Raw genomic sequence first — 18,144 nt, forward strand, 5'->3', positions numbered from 1 at the left:
TGCCGTGGTGTATCCAAGATCCTTCAGCGCTGTACATCTTGAGCTTAGGACCGCTCACTATTTCGATTTTGCTCGTATTTTCACAGTTCAGTACATCTTCTACTTGTTTTCATGCTTGATCTGTGCTCAGTTTTTGGCGAGCTGTTCACTCGGCCATCGTGCCATTAAATCAGAGGGGGGGGGGGGGGTAGTAGGGATGTGACATAAATTTCAACTTGATACGTATACTCGTCCCTGAGAAAAGGGTTTTTTAACAGTCAGACAGACAAAAATATGGTTCAGATGGCTCTGAGCACTTTGGGACTTAACATCTGAGGTCATCAGTCGCCTACAACTTAGAACTACTTAAACTGACTACCCTAAGGACGTCATACACATCCATGCCCGAGGCAGGATTCGAACCTATCACATCCACAAGAAAACTTAAATAGGGCAAGGTAGAAGAATCTTTTTACCCATTCGCCAAGTGTACAAGTTAGGTGGGTCAACAATATATTCCTGTCATGCGACGCACATGCCGTCATCATTGTCGTATAGAATATATCAGACGTGTTTTCCTGTGGAGGAATCGGTTGACCTATGACCTTGCGATCAAATGTTTTCGGTTCCTATTGGAAAGGCACGTCCTTTCGTCTACTAATCGCACGGTTTTGCGGTGCGGTCGCAAAACACAGACACTAAACTTATTACAGTGAACAGAGACGTCAATGAACGAACGATCATAACTTTGAGAAAATAGAAAAATGAAACTTTTCACTCGAGGGAAGACTTGTACCAAGCTCGTTCCGCAGCTGCTCATACTTGTAAGAGGTCCATGATAAAGGAATTTGTTGCTAGCGCGCTCGAGCAGATGTAATTTCGATGGATTCCTCACGCGCTGCCTGCGATATGTAAGCTATAAGAGAATCTCTGACCAGAGAGCTGTTGTCAACAGTAGGAACTGTGTAGCAGTGGGAGTAAGTAGTTGCTAGCGAGCAGTCGTGTGTGTGGAGTTGGCTGGGACGGTCGTGGGGGAGCGATGACGGTGTCTGAGCATTCTAGTATAAGGTAAAAGCAGCCTCGCGCATATGTAGTATTGTTACGTCAAGTCCCATGCAAATGTTCTTAGAAAGAAATCTCTTAATAATAATCTTTCTTATAAAAATTAACTTTTTGACAATCATTCATCTCAATTTAAAGAATATACTAATTTCTCCAATCCATGGTCATCCCAATTATTGTAAAGAAAAATCAGTTGTTCCTTTTTATACATGACAAACCTATTGGCCAGCATTGCACTGAGCTGTGCCACAAAAATTTCTTATAGGAGCAGATATGTACGCGTTATCCGGCGACTTTATTGAGGTAAGAATTTTCATTTTTCATTCAGAATGATCTTTCAGGGCCATGACGCAGCGCTGCTGACGTTCAAAATTTACCAGTTTAAATCCACAATCAGTTATTGAAAGTTTATAAGTGAGCCACCATTTTTATTGAGAGATTAGTCTCATTTTATTATTGATAGGTTATGCAATTTTTCTGTTGGTAGGTTATACTGAATGTGAGCGATATAATTATATTTTTTACTGTTGGGAGGTTATTATATAATTTATCTGTTGGGAGGTCACACGAAATGTGAATATTACTCATCATTTTATTGTGGGGAGGTTACACACTAACCACGGGACCACGGCGCTCCTCAGCTCACACTATCCTCGATGTTGCCTATCTTGCGCATGGACTACTCAGTTTGTATATTTTGCTTATTTTTTTTCATAGTTCCACACAACTTCTTCCTGTTTTCTCGATTGATCTGTGTTCAGTTTTTCAAGGCCTATCCACTGTGCCAACTTATAACTAAATCTGAGGAGGGTGCGATGGGGAGGTTCCCTTGCAAGAACCAGCAGCCGATGCTGTTCCATACAGTAGCTGGAGAAAGAGAGGGCGGGTGTAGCCTACCTGCGCCGCGTGCGCCGGCCCATCGCGGCCACGTCTTGAGCAGCTGGTAGAGCGCGCGGCCCGGACTGTCCGTGTCGTGGAGCTGGCAGTGGGCCAGCAGGCGCCAGTCCGCGCTCAGGTGGCCCTCCCGCTCGCCCACAGCCATCAGCTGGTGGAAGGCCTCCACGGCCTGCGCGGTGGGCGGATGGTCGTGGTGTGCGCCGACGAAGGCGACAGCCACGCTGGAGTCGTCGCAGCTGCGCGGCAGACCGGGCCTGACGTCCCAGCCGCGGCCCTCGAACACGCAGCCGCTGCCGCCCACCAGGAAGTTGTAGTGGATGTCTTCCAGGCCCCTGCCGTGCACCGCGACCTCCTGCAGCGTCCGCAAGTGCCCAGCCTCCTTCTCTGCTTCCGCGACGCAGCCTGAATCCGTATGACCTGCCCCAGAATAAAACGACCTCTTACTCCTCGAGAATTGCAATGTTGGAGTACATCTGATACTAGGAAATATGGAAGACTTTTCAATGTCAGTCTTCTGAAGAGTAAGACAAAGCGCTACGAGATAGTCACACGTGAACTTCTGTATGCTGATGATGCAGCAATTGTTGTGGACTCCGCAGAACTGCAAGAGCTAGTATCAAGATTTAGTCACACATGCCACCTATTCTCGATGAGTGTAAACAGCAGTAAGACCGTAATTATGGTTCAGGGTACTAACGCAAAGCCGAATATCACACTAGATGGCACTTCTCTGCAAGTCGTAGATAACTTCTGCTATCTTGGATCTACTATAGAATCAAACATGTCTGTTGACAAGGAAATTGATGCTCGCATTGGAAGAGCTGCGACAACTTTTGGCAAACTCTCTACACGTGTTTGGAAAAACAACAAACTCTCTTTGACCACCAAAATTCTTGTATATCAAACTTGCGTCCTCAGCATCCTTTTGTATGTATTGGAAACATGGACTACCTATGCCAAACAAGAACGTCGCCATAATGCTTTCCACATGCGGTGCCTGAGATCCATCCTTGGAGTAACGTGGAAGGACCGAGTGACCAACGGAGCAGTGCTATCTAAAACTAACTGCAACAGTATTTCAGCTATCTTGAAGCAGAGACGACTCCGCTGACTGGGACACGTCCACCGTATGGATCTTGACAGATTACCACGTGAGGTGATGCTTCGAGAGATCTCTATAGCCAAAAGACCTGTAGGACGTCCTGTATTGAGGTTCAAGGACTCCTGTAAACGAGATATGGAGAGCTTTGGAATCGACACAAACAGATGGGAGGCACGGGCTAGCATGAGACCTGAGTGGCGTGATGGTATATCATCTGGAATTTCGAAGCATGATGAAGGCTTGTTAGACGGATTAAGGCAGAAAAAGCTTCGCAATGCTACCACTGCTCCTGCCTCAGCAGCCTGATACAATTGCGACAAGAGATGCCGTGCTGCCATTGGCTTGACAAGTCATATGAAAAAATGCAACCCATAAACACACAGACACTGCAACAATCATCTACCAAGATGTCGTGGCCAATATATATATATATATATATATATATATATATATATATATATATATATATATACTTCTCGATCATAATGTCTTATTTACGAGGGTCGTTCTAGAAGTAACGCTCGTTTTGATTTGACGTGCTTTGCCATTTTCCCCATCCCCCCTCTTCATCCCTCCCCACCCCCAGAGCTACACTATGTGATCAAAAGTATCCGGACACCTGGCTGAAAATGACTTAAAAGTTCGTGGCGCCCTCCATCGGTACTGCTGTAATTCAATATGTTGTTGCCTTGATGACAGTTTAAACTCTCGCAGGCATACCTTCAATCAGGTACTGGAAGGTTTCTTGCGGAATGGCAGCCAATTCTTCACGAAGTGCTGCACTGAGGAGAGGTATCGATGTCGGTCGGTGAGGCCTGATGCAGCGCTCCAAAACACCCCAAAGGTGTTCTATATGATTCAGGTCAGGATTCTATGCAGGTCAGTCCATTACAGGGATGTTATTGTCGTGTAACCATTCCACCACAGGCCGTGCATTATGAACATGTGCTCGATCGTGTTGAAACATGCAATCGCCATCCCCGAAAGGTTCAAATGGCTCTAAGCACTATGGGACTTAACATCTGAGGTCATCAGTCCCGCAGACTGAGAACTACTTAAACCTAACTAACCTAAGGACATAACACACGTGCATGCCCGAGGCAGGATTCGAACCTGCGACCGTAGCAGCAGCGCGGTTCCGGACTGAAGCGCCTAGAACCGCTCGGCCACAGCAGCCGGCCATCCCCGAATTGCTCTTCAACAGTGGGAAGCAAGATGGTGCTTAAAACATCAATATAGGCCTGTACTGTGATAGTGCCACGCAAAACACCAAGGGGTTCAAGCCCCCTCCATGAAAAACACGACCACACCTTAACACCACCGCCTCCAAATTTTACTGTTGGCGCTACACACGCTGGCAGATGACGTTCACCGGGAATTCGTCATACCGACACCCTGCCATTGGATCGCCACATTGTGTACCGTGATTCGTCACTCCCCGCAACGTTTTTCCACTGTTCAATTGTCCAATATTTACGCTCTTTACACCAAGCAAGCCGTTTGGCATTTACTGGCGTGATGTGTGGTTTATGAGCAGCCGCTCTACCGTGAAATCCAAGTTTTCTCACCTCCCGCCTAACTGTCATAGTACTTGCAGTGGATCCTGATGCAGTTTGGAATTCATATTAACAGAATCTTCCGTCGGTTCTTGGTAGAACAACATTATAATAAATGAAAAGCACCAGTTTGCTTTTGTTCTACAATATTGTAGAACAAAACTAAACTGGTGCTTTTCATTTATTATCAGTTTGGAATTCCTGTGTGATGGTGTGGATAGGCGTCTGCCTATTACTCATTACGACCCTCTTCAACTGTCGGCGGTCTCTGTCAGTCAAGAGACGAAGTCGGCCAGTACGCTTTTTTGCTGTGTGCTGTACGTGTCCATTCAGGTTTGCACTTCACTATCACATCGGAAACAGTGGACCCAGGGATGTATGGGAGTGTGGAAATCTCGCGTACAGACGTATGACAAAAGTGACACCCAATCAACTGACCACGTTCGAAATCCGTGAGTTCCGCGTAACACCCATTCTGCTCTCTTATGACGTTTAATGTCTAGTGAGGTCGCTGATACAGAGTACCTGGCAGTAAATGGCAGCACAAAGCACTTAATATGAAAAACATATGTTTATTAGGGGTGTCCGGATACTTTTGATCACAAGTGTGCGTCTTACAGCTTCCCTCGCTGGCATCATAGTGATTGTTTTCCTGTTTACTTGTGCGATTTCAAAATGTGACAAAATTAACGACGATACACATTTGGTGGAAGTTTTCCGCCACCGCTGTTTTTGACAAGCATTCAATGTGCAAAATTTAAACTACTACTGCCGAAAATGTCACAGTTAATAAAATATTCCAGGCTATTATGCAATGTTCGGATAGATTTCACATTAAAACCCAACGTTACGACTGAGCAAAACGGCGCAGTGGTTAGCGCACTGGACTCGCGTTAGGGAGAACAAAGGTTGAAACCTGTGCCGGGTCATCCTGATTTAGGTTTTCCGTGATTCCCCTCAATCGCTTCAGGCACATGCTGGGATGGTAGCTTTGAAAGGACACAATCGATTTCCTTCCCCATCCTTCCCTACTCCGGTGGAACCGATGGCCTCTCTGATCCCCTTCTCCAAATCAACCAATCAACCAACCAACCTTACGACCCCATCTGTGAAATAGATTATCAAGGAGGATCGTAGCGTCTCTGCTTGGCAGATTAACATCCTGGCTCGCTAGTGACAGCAGCAAAATCCCGTTTACGAGTGCTCCCACTCACTGGCGTGACGTCACACGCTTTGAATACGCGAGCGCAACGGGCAGATGGCGGCTGCAGTCGACCGCTGTTGCCATTGAAAGGTGTCAGACATAGGCCTATATTTAAATTGTGTGTCAGTGAAGAATAATGGCATCAGCGGCATTAGGCATGTTTTCTTCTTCTGCCGAAAGCACTATTGAAATGGCAACGAACAGAAAGAGGGCGTCAGAGGTTGGTTCAAACTAGTTGCGATAACTGAATACGCAGAAGGCATAGGAAAGTTAGTAGATTGCTGCGGTAATTGTACAACGGCTACATATAAAAATAGTTGAGATATTCAGATACGTTCAAATGGTTCAAATGGCTCTGAGCACTATGGGACTTAACTTCTGTGGTCATCAGTCCCCTAGAACTTAGAAGTACTTAAACCTAACTAACCTAAGGACATCACACACATCCATGCCTGAGGCAGGACTCGAAGATGCAACCGCAGCGGTTGCGCGGTTCCAGACTGAAGCGCCTAGAACCGCTCGGCCACTCCGGCAGGCTGAGATATGTTGAAAGATAAGTTTTTCGTTATTTTTAATAAAAATATCTGGAGAAACAAACGTTCTTTACTTTTATATTCACGGTCGTGAAATACGTTCTCTACGACATATTTAACTGAAATTAACAGAATAACAACAAGTGTCTAGTGTGATCAATCGTTCACGCAACCGCTTCGCGGTGTGCAGCCTGTCGGCGTGGCCGGTTGCTGTGTCTGCGGCGCGGTGAGATGAGGTCCGCAGTAAATAAAGTACGGTTTGTCGTGTCAATTATTTCTAACTACTGGCGTAAACGCTTTAAAAGAAAAGAAAGTTACTTATGTACATTGGCAAGGAGATGCTGGGACTGCCTCCATTCGTTGTTCTAGCATTTCTAAGACCTGCTTAGGAAATTGCTCATTACACTCTGCTATTCCCTCTGAAAATGGTAGAATTAATTTAACTGTTTTATGGAAATCGTATCTAATAGTTAATTATTCATTCCCTCATGAACTTCTGCATTAAAAAAAACAGAAATGAAAAATGGTTCAAATGGCTCTGAGCACTATGGGACTTAACATCTATGGTCATCAGTCCCCTAGAACTTAGAACTACTTAAACCTAACTAACCTAAGGACAGCACACAACACCCAGCCATCACGAGGCAGAGAAAATCCCTGACCCCGCCGGGAATCGAACCCGGGAACCCGGGCGCGGGAAGCGAGAACGCTACCGCACGACCACGAGATGCGGGCCAGAAATGAAATTCCAATAGTTTGATGACCCGCGAAAACGTTCCATTTGAGTCATGTAATGCCTGTGACGTCAGTGGCTAGCACGTTGCGTCTGCTGTCGTAAGGCTCGGTCGCAATGATGCCTTCCTTTGGAATTTACGTTTCGGAATATGGGGCCGGCTGGTGTGGCAGAGCGGTTCTAGGCGCTTCAGTCTGGAACCGCGCGACCGCTACGGTCGCAGGTCCGAATTCTGCCTCGGGCATGGATGTGTGTGGTGTCCTTAGGTTAGTTAGGTTTAAGTTCTAGGGGACTGATGACCGAATGGTACGTAGTATCTCACTGTAAAAAAACATGTACAAAAACAGCTGAAAATTGTTTTTCAATGTTACAGAGAATGAGAAGAACTCTCTCGTAGAGATCCGAATGAGATCGTGGCTACTACGTGAGCTTCTTTTTGTGAGGACTGTTTTGAAGCAAGTAAATACTCCAGGAAAACACGTTGTCGCTAGTACCTTTATATGCAGCGTGCTGGCCTTCTAATGCGATGTTCGCAAGAGTGATCCTCTTTCGGAGAATTTGTTTTCTATTCTCTTCGGTTCTTACTATTGCTTTCTTAAGTTGCTTTATTCGTAATACAGTCATGTTGTTGTTGTTATTGTTGTTGTGGTCTTCACTCCTGAGACTGGTTTGATACAGCTCTCCGTGCTACTCTATCCTGTGCAAGTTTCTTCATCTCCCAGTACTTACTGCAGCCAACATCTTTCTGAATCTGCTTAGTGAATTCATCTCTTGGTCTCCCTCTTCGATTTTTACCCTCCACGCTGCCCTCCAATACTAAATTCGTGATCCCTCGATGTCTCAGAACATGTCCTACCAACCGATCCCTTCTTCTAACCAAGTTGTGCCACAAGCTCCTCGTCTCCCCAATTCTATTCAATACCTCCTCATTAGTTATGTGATCTACCCATCTAATCTTCAGCGTTCTTCTGTAGCAACACATTTCGAAAGCTTCACTTCTCTTCTTGTCTAAACTGTTTATCGTCCACGTTTCACTTCCATACATGGCTACACTCCATACAAATACTTTCAGAAACGACTTCCTGACATTTAAAACTATACTCGAAGTTAACAAATTTTTCTTCTTCAGAAACGCTTTCCTTGCCATTGCCAAGTCCTTTGCTGTTTCTCACAGAATTACGATGTCATCGGCGAACGTCAACGTTTTTATTTCTTCTCCATGGATTTTAATACCTACTCCGAATTTCTCTTTTGTTTCCTTTACTGCTTGCTCAATATACAGATTGAATAACATCGTGGAGAAGCTACAACCCTGTCTCACTCCCTTCCAAACCACTGCTTCCCTTTCATACCCCTCGACTCTTATAACTGCCATCTGGTTTCTGTACAAATTGTAAATAGCCTTTCGCTCCCTGTATTTTACCCCTGCCACCTTCAGAATTTGAAAGACAGTATTCTAGTCAACATTGTCAAAAGCTTTCTCTAAGCTTACAAATGCTAGAAACGTAGGTTTGCCTTTCCTTAATCTTTCTTCTAAGATAAGTCGTAGGGTCAGTATTGCCTCACGTGTTCCAGCATTTCTACGGAATACAAACTGATCTTCCCCGAGGTCGACCTCATTCAGTTTTTCCATTCGTCTGTAAAGAATTCGCGTTAGTATTTTGCAGCTGTGACTTATTAAACTGATAGTTCGGTAATTTTCACATCTGTCAACACCTGCATTCTTTGGGATTGGAATTATTACGTTCTTCTTGAAGTCTAAGGGTATTTCGCCTGTCTCATACATCTTGCTCACCAGATGGTAGAGTTTTGTCAGGACTGGCTCTCCCAAGGCTGTCAGTAGTTCTAATGGAATGTTGTCTACTCCCGGGACCTTGTTTCGACTCAGGTCCTTCAGTGCTCTGTCAAACTCTTCACGCAGTATCGTATCTCCCATTTCATCTTCATCTACGTTCTTTTCCACTTCCATAATATTGTCCTCAAGTACATCGCCCTTGTATAAACCCTCTATATACTCCTTCCACCTTTCTGCTTTCCCTTCTTTGCTTAGAACTGGGTGTCCATCTGAGCTCTTGATATTCATACAAGTGGTTCTCTTTCCTCCAAAGATCTCTTTAATATTCCTGTAGGCAGTATCTATCTAACCCCTAGTGAGATAAGCCTCTACATCCTTACATTTGTCCTCTAGCCATCCCTGCTTAGCCATTTTGCACTTCCTGTCGATATCATTTTTGAGACGTTTGTATTCCTTTTTGCCTGCTTCATTTACTGCATTTTTATATGTTCTCCTTTCATAAATTAAATTCAATATTTCTTCTGTTACCCAAGGGTTTCTACTGGCCCTCGTCTTTTTACCTACTTGATCCTCTGCTGCCTTCACTATTTCATCCCTCAAAGCTACCCATTCTTCTTCCACTGTATTTCTTTCCTCCATTCCTATCAATTGTTCCCTTATGCTCTCCCTAAAACATTGTACAACCTCTGGTTCTTCCAGTTTATCCAGGTCCCATTTCCTTAAATTCCCACCCTTTTGCAGTTTCTTCAGTTTTAATCTACAGTTCATAACCAATAGATTGTGGTCAGAGTCCACATCTGCCCATGGAAATGTCTACAATTTAAGACCTGTTTCCTAAATCTCTGTCTTACCATTATATAATCTATCTGATACCTTCTAGTATCTCCAGGGTTCTTCCATGTATACCACCTTCTTTCATGTTTCTTGAACCAAGTGTTAGCTATGATTAAGTTATGCTCTGCGCAAAACCCTACCAGGCGGCTTCCTCTTTCATTTCTTCCCCCCAATCCATATTCACCTGCTACGTTTCCTTCTCTCCCTTTTCCTACTCTCGTATTCCAGTCACACATTACTATTAAATTTCTGTCTCCCTGTCTCCCTTCACTACCTGAATAATTTCTTTTATCTCATCATACATTTCATCAATTTCTTCGTCATCTGCAGAGCTAGTTGGCATATAAACTTGTACTACTGTAGTAGGCGTGGGCTTCGTGTCTATCTTGGCCACAATAATGCGTTCACTATGCTGTTTGTAGTAGCTTACCCGTACTCCTATTTTTTTATTCATTATTAAACCTACTGCTGCATTACCCCTATTTGATTTTGTATTTATAACCCTTTATTCACCTGACCAAAAGTCTTGTTCCTCCTGCCACCGAACTTCACTAATTCCCACTATATCTAACTTTAACCTATCCATTTCCCTTTTTAAATTTTCTAACCTGTCAGTCATGTAAGAGGTTTAAATTCTGCATCGCATTACATTTTAATATTTATTTTACCGGCCGCTGTGGCCGAGCGGTTCCAGGTGCTTCAATCCGGAACCATGCTGCTGCTATGGTCGCAGTTTCGAATCCTGCCTCGGGCATGGATATGTGTGATGTCATTAGGTTATTTAAGTTTAAGTAGTTCAAAAGTCTAGGGGACTGATGACCTTAGAAGTTAAGAACCCTAGTGCTTAGAGCCATTTGAACCATTTTGTGAAGCTTTGCAGTATCTTGCCGACAGTCACCCGCAGAAACAAACATGTAAAAACATACCATTGAACCGGGTGCAACGTGATACCGTAAGGCAACACTGTAATGTTGTCAGAAATTCGCAAGCCTGCTATTTCAAGAACTCTACACAGCCTTCGAAGGCAGCAAGACGACAGCTCGCAGAGGATACAGCTCGCTTATAATAACTGTAGCCACAAGACCTATAGCGAAACGTATTCTTCCTGGGCCACTTCAGGCACCGACGTTTGGTAGTTCTTGTGCTGTGCAGAAGGATAATTTTGGAAATGCTATCCACATAACCTAAGGCGATGTGAACCATGGTCACACAGGGAGATAACTTGGGGCGAATTGGCAGTGAATAGCAGACGAGCTGTGCATGTCTGTGAGCCAGTTGAACGCAGCCTCATATTATTGCCTCGAAGTTCCATGCAACAGTACAACAATATGCTCTGGCTCCAAGGATTAGAGACAGGAACTGTGTCACCTGAGTGGGGTCTGAAAGTAACTGTTAGATGTAGAAGCATCTGAACACCGTCCTGGCAGCTGTATTTAGTGGCTTCTGTCGTCCTCGCGGATACGAATCCAGTGTCTGCTCACTGAGCCTTCTCACTCAGTCATGTCCACTTCAGTCACAGTTGAACCCCCCAAGAACGGTAAATGTCCATTTCATGTACAATTCTTGCGGTCAGCACTCGAAAACGGTAAGACACAGCAACATGGGCGTCCGTAGAAACTTTGAAGCTTCTCCAAGAGGAGGCAAGATTCTAAAACTGCCATTTTTGACAAATTTCATTGGAAATACACAAAACTCATAGTATCTCATACGTTCAATAGTTATCCTCTCGATATTTCGAAAGTAGATAACTTTTATATGCCTACTTGAAAGGTAAAATGGTTCAAATGGCTCTGAGCACTATGGGACTCAACTGCTGAGGTCATTAGTCCACTAGAACTTAGAACTAGTTAAACCTAACTAACCTAAGGACATCACACACAACCATGCCCGAGGCAGGATTCGAACCTGCGACCGTAGCGGTCTCGCGGTTCCAGACTGCAGCGCCAGAACCGCGCGGCCACTTCGGCCGGCTTGAAAGGTAAAGATGGGTCATTACTGCACCATCTCTATTAGTATATTATTAATAGTTTATGAATATGGCTGTCTCCTTCTTGATTTGACGAGCTGTAGTTACATTCTCACATCATTAAGTTGTGCGTATATTTAGGGAATGAAGCTCGAAAATTTCATAACAAATATTTTAATTCACTTAAGAATAATATTATTTTACAATGATTACAATCCGAAAGCGAAAAAAATTCAGGCCAATTAAATAAGTCCCATATAATTTCATAATGCTCCTCAAAGTGTAGAAATAGTAAATAAGGCAAAATGCTTATTTAACTTTGACGCCATCAATACTTTTCTTTTTCCTTCCAGACCGTCACGTACGATGATATTAATCTGTGTTTCGTGTCTTCTAACTTGTAATGTTTGTCAGCACAGTAAAAGTAGATCCAGTGAAACATGTAATAAGAATTGGAAAATAGGAAATGCCATGTGGCTAGGGCCTCCCGTCGGGTAGACCGGTCGCCTCCTGCAAGTCTTTCAAGTTGACGCCACTTCGGCGACTTGCGTGTCGATGAGGATGAAATGATGATGATAACATCCAGTCCCTGAGCGGAAAAAATCTCCGATCCAGCCGCGAATCGAACTCGCGCCCTTAGGTAAGACATTCCGTCGCGCTGACCACTAGCCACCAAGGGCAGACATAAGAATTGAAAACCATGTGTTTTAAAAGGTACATCTACTGGGATAAAGTATAGGTCTCTGACAGTATCTGACGTGATGAACGTAGGAAATTTTCCAAAACAACCGTGAAATTAGCCTTTAAGAAGAATTTTTACCACCCAAGGACTGATCTATCCAATTTGACATGTTGCTGAGTAGCTACGGCATCCAGACTCTTTCGTTGCTCTGTTGCTTGATCGTGCGTTCCATACAGTTTGAGTAGGTGCTGGCTCCTGGAGAGGACTTATTTTCGATTTTGAAATTTCATAATCATTATCCTCTCTTCTAGCGTAGAAATTGTAGTCCTTCTCTGTGACTGATGCATTTGGTTCCGTATAATTAGCATAGTCGAACGTTCATGCACCGCCTCACGTTCGTTAGAGTAAAACTGGATGCATCCTCAGCTAGTCTTAACAGATCTTGTCTGTGTGTCCTAGAAAATTCGTAACATACTATGTAGAGACGATGGGGAGTAGGAGCAGTGACGACCCTGTGAAAATTGGGAATGGACACCGGATAGGTGAGCTCCTCCGATGTTTATACAAAGCACTGTGGTGGGTATTCCAACTACCCCTTTCCGTACAACGATAAGAGCTGTACGGGGAAGCAAAGTAGAAAAGTTACACATTATATTTCGACAATGTCCTCTTAAGCTTCGCCGTGACTACAAGACAAGAAAGAAACTATATACTTATATGGATATGGTGTCTATTCTTTCGGAAATATCCGAAAGAACAGACACCATATCCATATAAGTATATAGCTCTGGCAATACCAGCCATGACCTTCCTCTTCTGTGCGGATGGACACATATTACCCGAACTCTTACGGGACTTGGTAAGAATGTCTCCCGCGAGTAATGAGTGTGTTGGGTAGGGACACTACGAATGTATTGTGTGGACATATAAGGTGAGAATGTGGGTCTCGCGGGAGGCGTGCGCGGGATAGTCCCTGCAGACGTATTATCCTACGTGCCCTCGGTGGCTCAGATGGAGCGTCTGCCATGTAAGCAGGAGAGCTCGGGTTCGAGTTCCGGTAGGGGCACAAATTTTCACCTGTCCCCGTTGATATATATACACGCCCATAAGCAGCTGATGGTATTAATATATAAATCTCATTTAGAAATATAACTTGCTGTAAGCACACTGACAACCGAACTAACCCCATTTATGTAGTACTTGCTAAAACCACAGTGCGTCTCTACATTCGACGATTCTAAATATGCAGTTCAGTAGAATTACAATGATTTCCAGAAATACTTGAAAATATTTTGTTTTAATTAACAAAACGTCTGTACCCCTGGTTCCTGTAGGGGTGAACTGTCCCCTCTTGTCCCACTCCCCATTTGCAGACGCCCATACGCAGGAACTTGAAACGGATGAGTCGTGTGTAGTGTAATGTAGTGTACTCACAGAGGACGACCTTGGTGGCAGGCTTGCACAGCGGAGTCACGTGCCTCGCCGGCGGCCGCGCCCGCCACTCGCTGCGTCGCACCACGCGTAGCTCCTTCTCTGCAACAAAGATCGTTCCTGAAGATGGGAGCCAGTGTCGAAACGTTCGTCCTCATTTCTTCAGCTACGCTGTTAAGATGCACTATAGACGAATAATGGAATTGTTATCAGAGGATAATTAGATCACTTATGGTCTTCATCTCTTAAGCTATCAATAATGAGCGAAATGTCATTTCTCGTCGCCTTCTATTATAATAAGTTACAAAATTTTAAGTGTAGGTCACTTTCAAAAAAGTACTAGGAAATAATTTTATTATGGGCACTACAGAGCACTTTGACAATAACCTTCTCCGTTACAACAACATTACACTCTATTAAATCAATTTTACTGAACAGAATCTAAAGCTGATCGGGCTAAGCGAATCAACATCTGTAGATAAAACTTATCTACAACGTTAAATTACTATCCACGACTATATAGAGAAGCTATCGAAATTTATAAACATCACGATAATTTTAATAGGAAAGAGGAGGCTATGAAACTTAGCGATATATGGACAGTGGCTCTACAAAATTGCTAACAATTTTTGTCTTTGACAAGGTGGTAATCGATAGTCAACCTTATCTTTGCTATGGATTATCACTGCTCATCACGTGTCACCTGAACCACGCCCCCCTTTCTCACAATATATAAGTCCCTCTCAGACACCCGACCAGTCAGCCGGCAAGACTCAGCGGAGCAGCGCCTCTGAGGAAGTCCAGCGCAGTCCTGCACGAAACGTAAGGAGCAGAAAAGTTCTTGGACCACGACCTCACATCCCGGAAAGTATATCAACAGCCATGTCACCCGGTCGTGAAAGCCTTCATTCTATTTGTAAACACCTGACACAAACGAATTTACTCAGATTGTATACTTTGCTATCTGCGGTGAATTTATGTACTATTATTTCTTGCTTGTGTTACCATGCCAGAATGTTTGACATTCAGCGAGAATTAGTATGTGCGCCTCACCTGTGCCTAGTTGCACCCTGGCAATTGTAGAGTGGCTGCACTCAAGGGGATAATTTATTGGCCTTGTAGTAGAAATGTTATTGCAACTGCACATTAGGTACATGCACTTTGCACGGACTACCTGCGGGGAGAAGAACTCGTGCAACGAGACTCATCCTGGGTTTTGCAGACATATAACTTTATGTATGAGAATGGATGGAAGTTAAGGAGGCCCAAATCTCGTGTAAAAGATGGATTTTCCAATAAATCATGCTAATAATCTCTTTTTTACCACTATGTACTTTTGTACATGAATTGTTCAAGTGAAATGTTATACTTTATCTTTTCTTCTGAAATCCAAACCTCTTCATAAGGACATTTCTTCTCCTTATTCGGTACAAACACTTTCACACCGGTCCAAATTATACTTCTACCCCTGCCAAGTGCTCCCAGAAAACACTGGAAGATGAAACAGAATCCGGGTTTTTTTTTTCAGGGTTACCTGTCCCCAACTCCTACTCTGATAGCTGTTTAGTTTCTAGCGTGAAGTGATGTGCGTACTTCTCTTCCGCAGACTGGCATTCAGTCAGTTGTATTCTTTTTATATAAAATACTGTATTGTAAGTTTGAAGCTGTCGGTCCAGTGCTGAATGGTGAATGATTAAGATGTGGTAAAAAATGGTAATAATAACTTACTAAGAATTAACTCGCAGATTTCTTAGGTTATAATTTTCCTGATATATATAACAGCTTCTCTGGTTTGGGTATCCGTGACCACTGCGCACCACCTAGAATTACAACATTAGCACACTCACGAACATTGCAAATAGCGCACCAAGAAGAGAGCATTGGATCGAAATAAAATTTATTAGACATCACGATACAGATGAGAAGTTCCCTTGACCACAAAATCAAGACATGTAAACAAATACATTGAGTACAAGTAGACAAATACAGTGCAGCATCAATAACGCGTTGGGCCACTTTTTGCTGAAGTACATGCCGAAATATGGTCCAGCATCGAGTTCATAAGACGTTTGATGTTGTCCTGAGGCAGACTGGTCCACAGATCCTGAACAGCCACATCTAAATTATTTACAGAGCTGGTCTCACACATGCTCTATAGAGGACAAGTCTGGGGAGCAGACAAGTCATGGAAAAGTTGGAATATGACATAGAAAGTCTTGAGCAACTCGAGCTGTATATGGACGAGCATTATCTTCCCGGAAAAGTGGCCCTGGCAGACCTTGCGGGGAAGTTCCCACGTAGGACTGAAGAATGCCATCAGTATAATCCTGGCCCATAAAGGTTCCACAAACCGCAATTACAGGGTATCGGCAACATTATCAGTTGTATCTGTATTTTAAGTGTAAGGGTTGTCTTACAAGGTTTACCATCATTTTATTTCACCCATTTGGTGGTCAGTTGCTTGTTTTTTAAAATTAGCCTTTGCTATTGTATTTGCTGTTTTACGGTAGCTTTCTAATTTTTTTAATATAATTGCCGTTCCTGGCGTGTAACGCCTTCAGCCATAATTGTGCCTATTTGCCTTAAAATTTTAATTTGGTATTGGTATTTTTAGCAGTAAGCCTTAAAACCTTACTTACTGCCATGTCTGGCGTCTGATGCCTTCTGCTGTGTTACTATTTTAATATTTGTAAGTTGTAAATTGCAGCGAGTTCTTAAACATTCTTAATTTATTGCCATTCTTGGCGTATAAGGCTTTCAGTCGTGATCACAATGGCTTGTTTTTAAAACATTATCTGTTGTATCTGTATTTTATGGTGATTGCTAAATTGCAACGCTCTGAAAACACTATTATTTTACACAGTTGTTTATTCCTTCATTAATAACGTGTGTTTTTTTATTTATTATTGAGTCTGGAATTACTGTTTTGAAATAATGTGTATAACTATAGAAGGCAATCAATAGCAACTGACTACAGCCCCGTCCACAATCGTAACCGAATCCTGTCTTCCCCTGACTACCAGGTCTCAATTATGTCGGCTGTGCTGGCGATGTGATACTTGACAGCGTGCATGGAACTGTACCATTCACCAGGCTGTTTCCACAACCGTATGTGGTTATCATCCGTTCCCAAAAGGAATCGAGATTCACCACTAAACATAACGTTTTGGCAGTCTGCGGCAGTCCAAGTCTTTCTGGTTTGGGACCACTGTAGATAGTGTGGCCAGTGTCTAAGTGTTGACGGCAGTACAGTGCAAGGGTGGCTAGACTACAAATTCGCGTCCGCAAGGCGTCTGTAAATGGTTTGTGGAACAACTGGCACGCATACATTTACTTGGTTCGTGGAGTGAGCCATTGTAGGCTCCCTGAACGCTTGTCGCACGATCCTTCGATCCCCTCGCCTCGTTGTGTTCCTGGTAGCACCAGAACCAGAACATCGTTTGTGGGTGCCATCTCCTGTCCATTGCACCCAACATCGTCTGAAGGAACATTTCAAACGGTCGACCTGGCGAGCCACACGGCGTCTCGACCAGCCTGCGGTTTTCAAGCCGATGATTAGGCCCCTCTCAAGCTGGCTTAACTGTGAGCAACGTTCTATGACGTCTATCTGGCATTCTGCGCTTACTAACGTCCTCCTAGAGTCAGGATATGATCGTCGCGTGTGTGATTGGTCCACTACGCGCCGTTTAAATAGGACCGCCTGCCTGACTGCAGCGCTATTGGAGGTTCTGTGGCCATGCGCATTGGCACCTCACTTGGATCATCTGCATATCAGATCTCACTGTACTTTTCAAAGTACTCGAATAATGGTAACAAAACTAATAGCTGTGTTAGAAACCAACGTCGTTTATTCTTTTTAACAAATGCTGCGAGTTTCGCCACCAAATAGCGTCATCTTCAGACCCCACCTTCGTAGCAAGTACAGAATCCAGTTAATTTTGGCCCCGCTGCATACAATTCTGTTCGTTGCACATGTTGGAGTATACGCTTGATAACTGTTCCCGTTCGAAGACTTCGTAGGTCTTTGTCATTGCGGTTGAGGATGGCAGGTTACGCTTGGGGCCTGAAAATGACACCGTTTGGTGTCATGTTGTAAGACGTGTATATTTCTATTGTTTATTGTCAAACCACAATTTATGAAAGATATTTATATTTTATTAATAGGATTAAGTAGGAATAAATAATATTTGTCATTTTGGAAATAATTGTGGTAGCAGGGAATGTCTGCACCAAAGTATTGTTGGCAGGAGAGACCGCATCTTGATATAATTTTAAAAAGGGCGGGAGAGATCGCGTATGGATACATTTTAAGATAAGAGCGGGAAAGACCGCGCATTGATACATTTTGTAATGGTAGCAGGGATTGTCTG

General features: G+C 43.7%; 2 protein-coding genes across 2 annotated transcripts in view; both read right to left on the bottom strand.

The window, feature by feature from the left end:
• The window catches only part of LOC124795986 (peptidoglycan-recognition protein SD-like), a 28,463-nt gene extending 26,371 nt beyond the window's left edge, over window positions 1–2,092 (bottom strand). The window contains exon 1 of the mRNA XM_047260066.1: window positions 1,939–2,092. Within this exon, the coding sequence (XP_047116022.1) occupies window positions 1,939–2,083 (145 nt within the window). The 5' untranslated portion in view covers window positions 2,084–2,092. The remainder of the gene's footprint in view (window positions 1–1,938) is intronic.
• The window catches only part of LOC124796086, a 148,206-nt gene continuing 132,144 nt past the window's right edge, over window positions 2,083–18,144 (bottom strand). Inside the window, exons 5-7 of the mRNA XM_047260172.1 lie at window positions 13,778–13,876; window positions 2,193–2,355; window positions 2,083–2,107 (exon numbers count right to left, since the gene is read on the bottom strand). Of these exons, the coding sequence (XP_047116128.1) occupies window positions 2,083–2,107; window positions 2,193–2,355; window positions 13,778–13,876 (287 nt within the window). The remainder of the gene's footprint in view (window positions 2,108–2,192; window positions 2,356–13,777; window positions 13,877–18,144) is intronic.

The sequence above is a fragment of the Schistocerca piceifrons genome, chromosome 4, assembly GCF_021461385.2.
Source record: "Schistocerca piceifrons isolate TAMUIC-IGC-003096 chromosome 4, iqSchPice1.1, whole genome shotgun sequence".
NCBI classification, from domain to species: Eukaryota; Metazoa; Arthropoda; class Insecta; order Orthoptera; family Acrididae; genus Schistocerca; species Schistocerca piceifrons.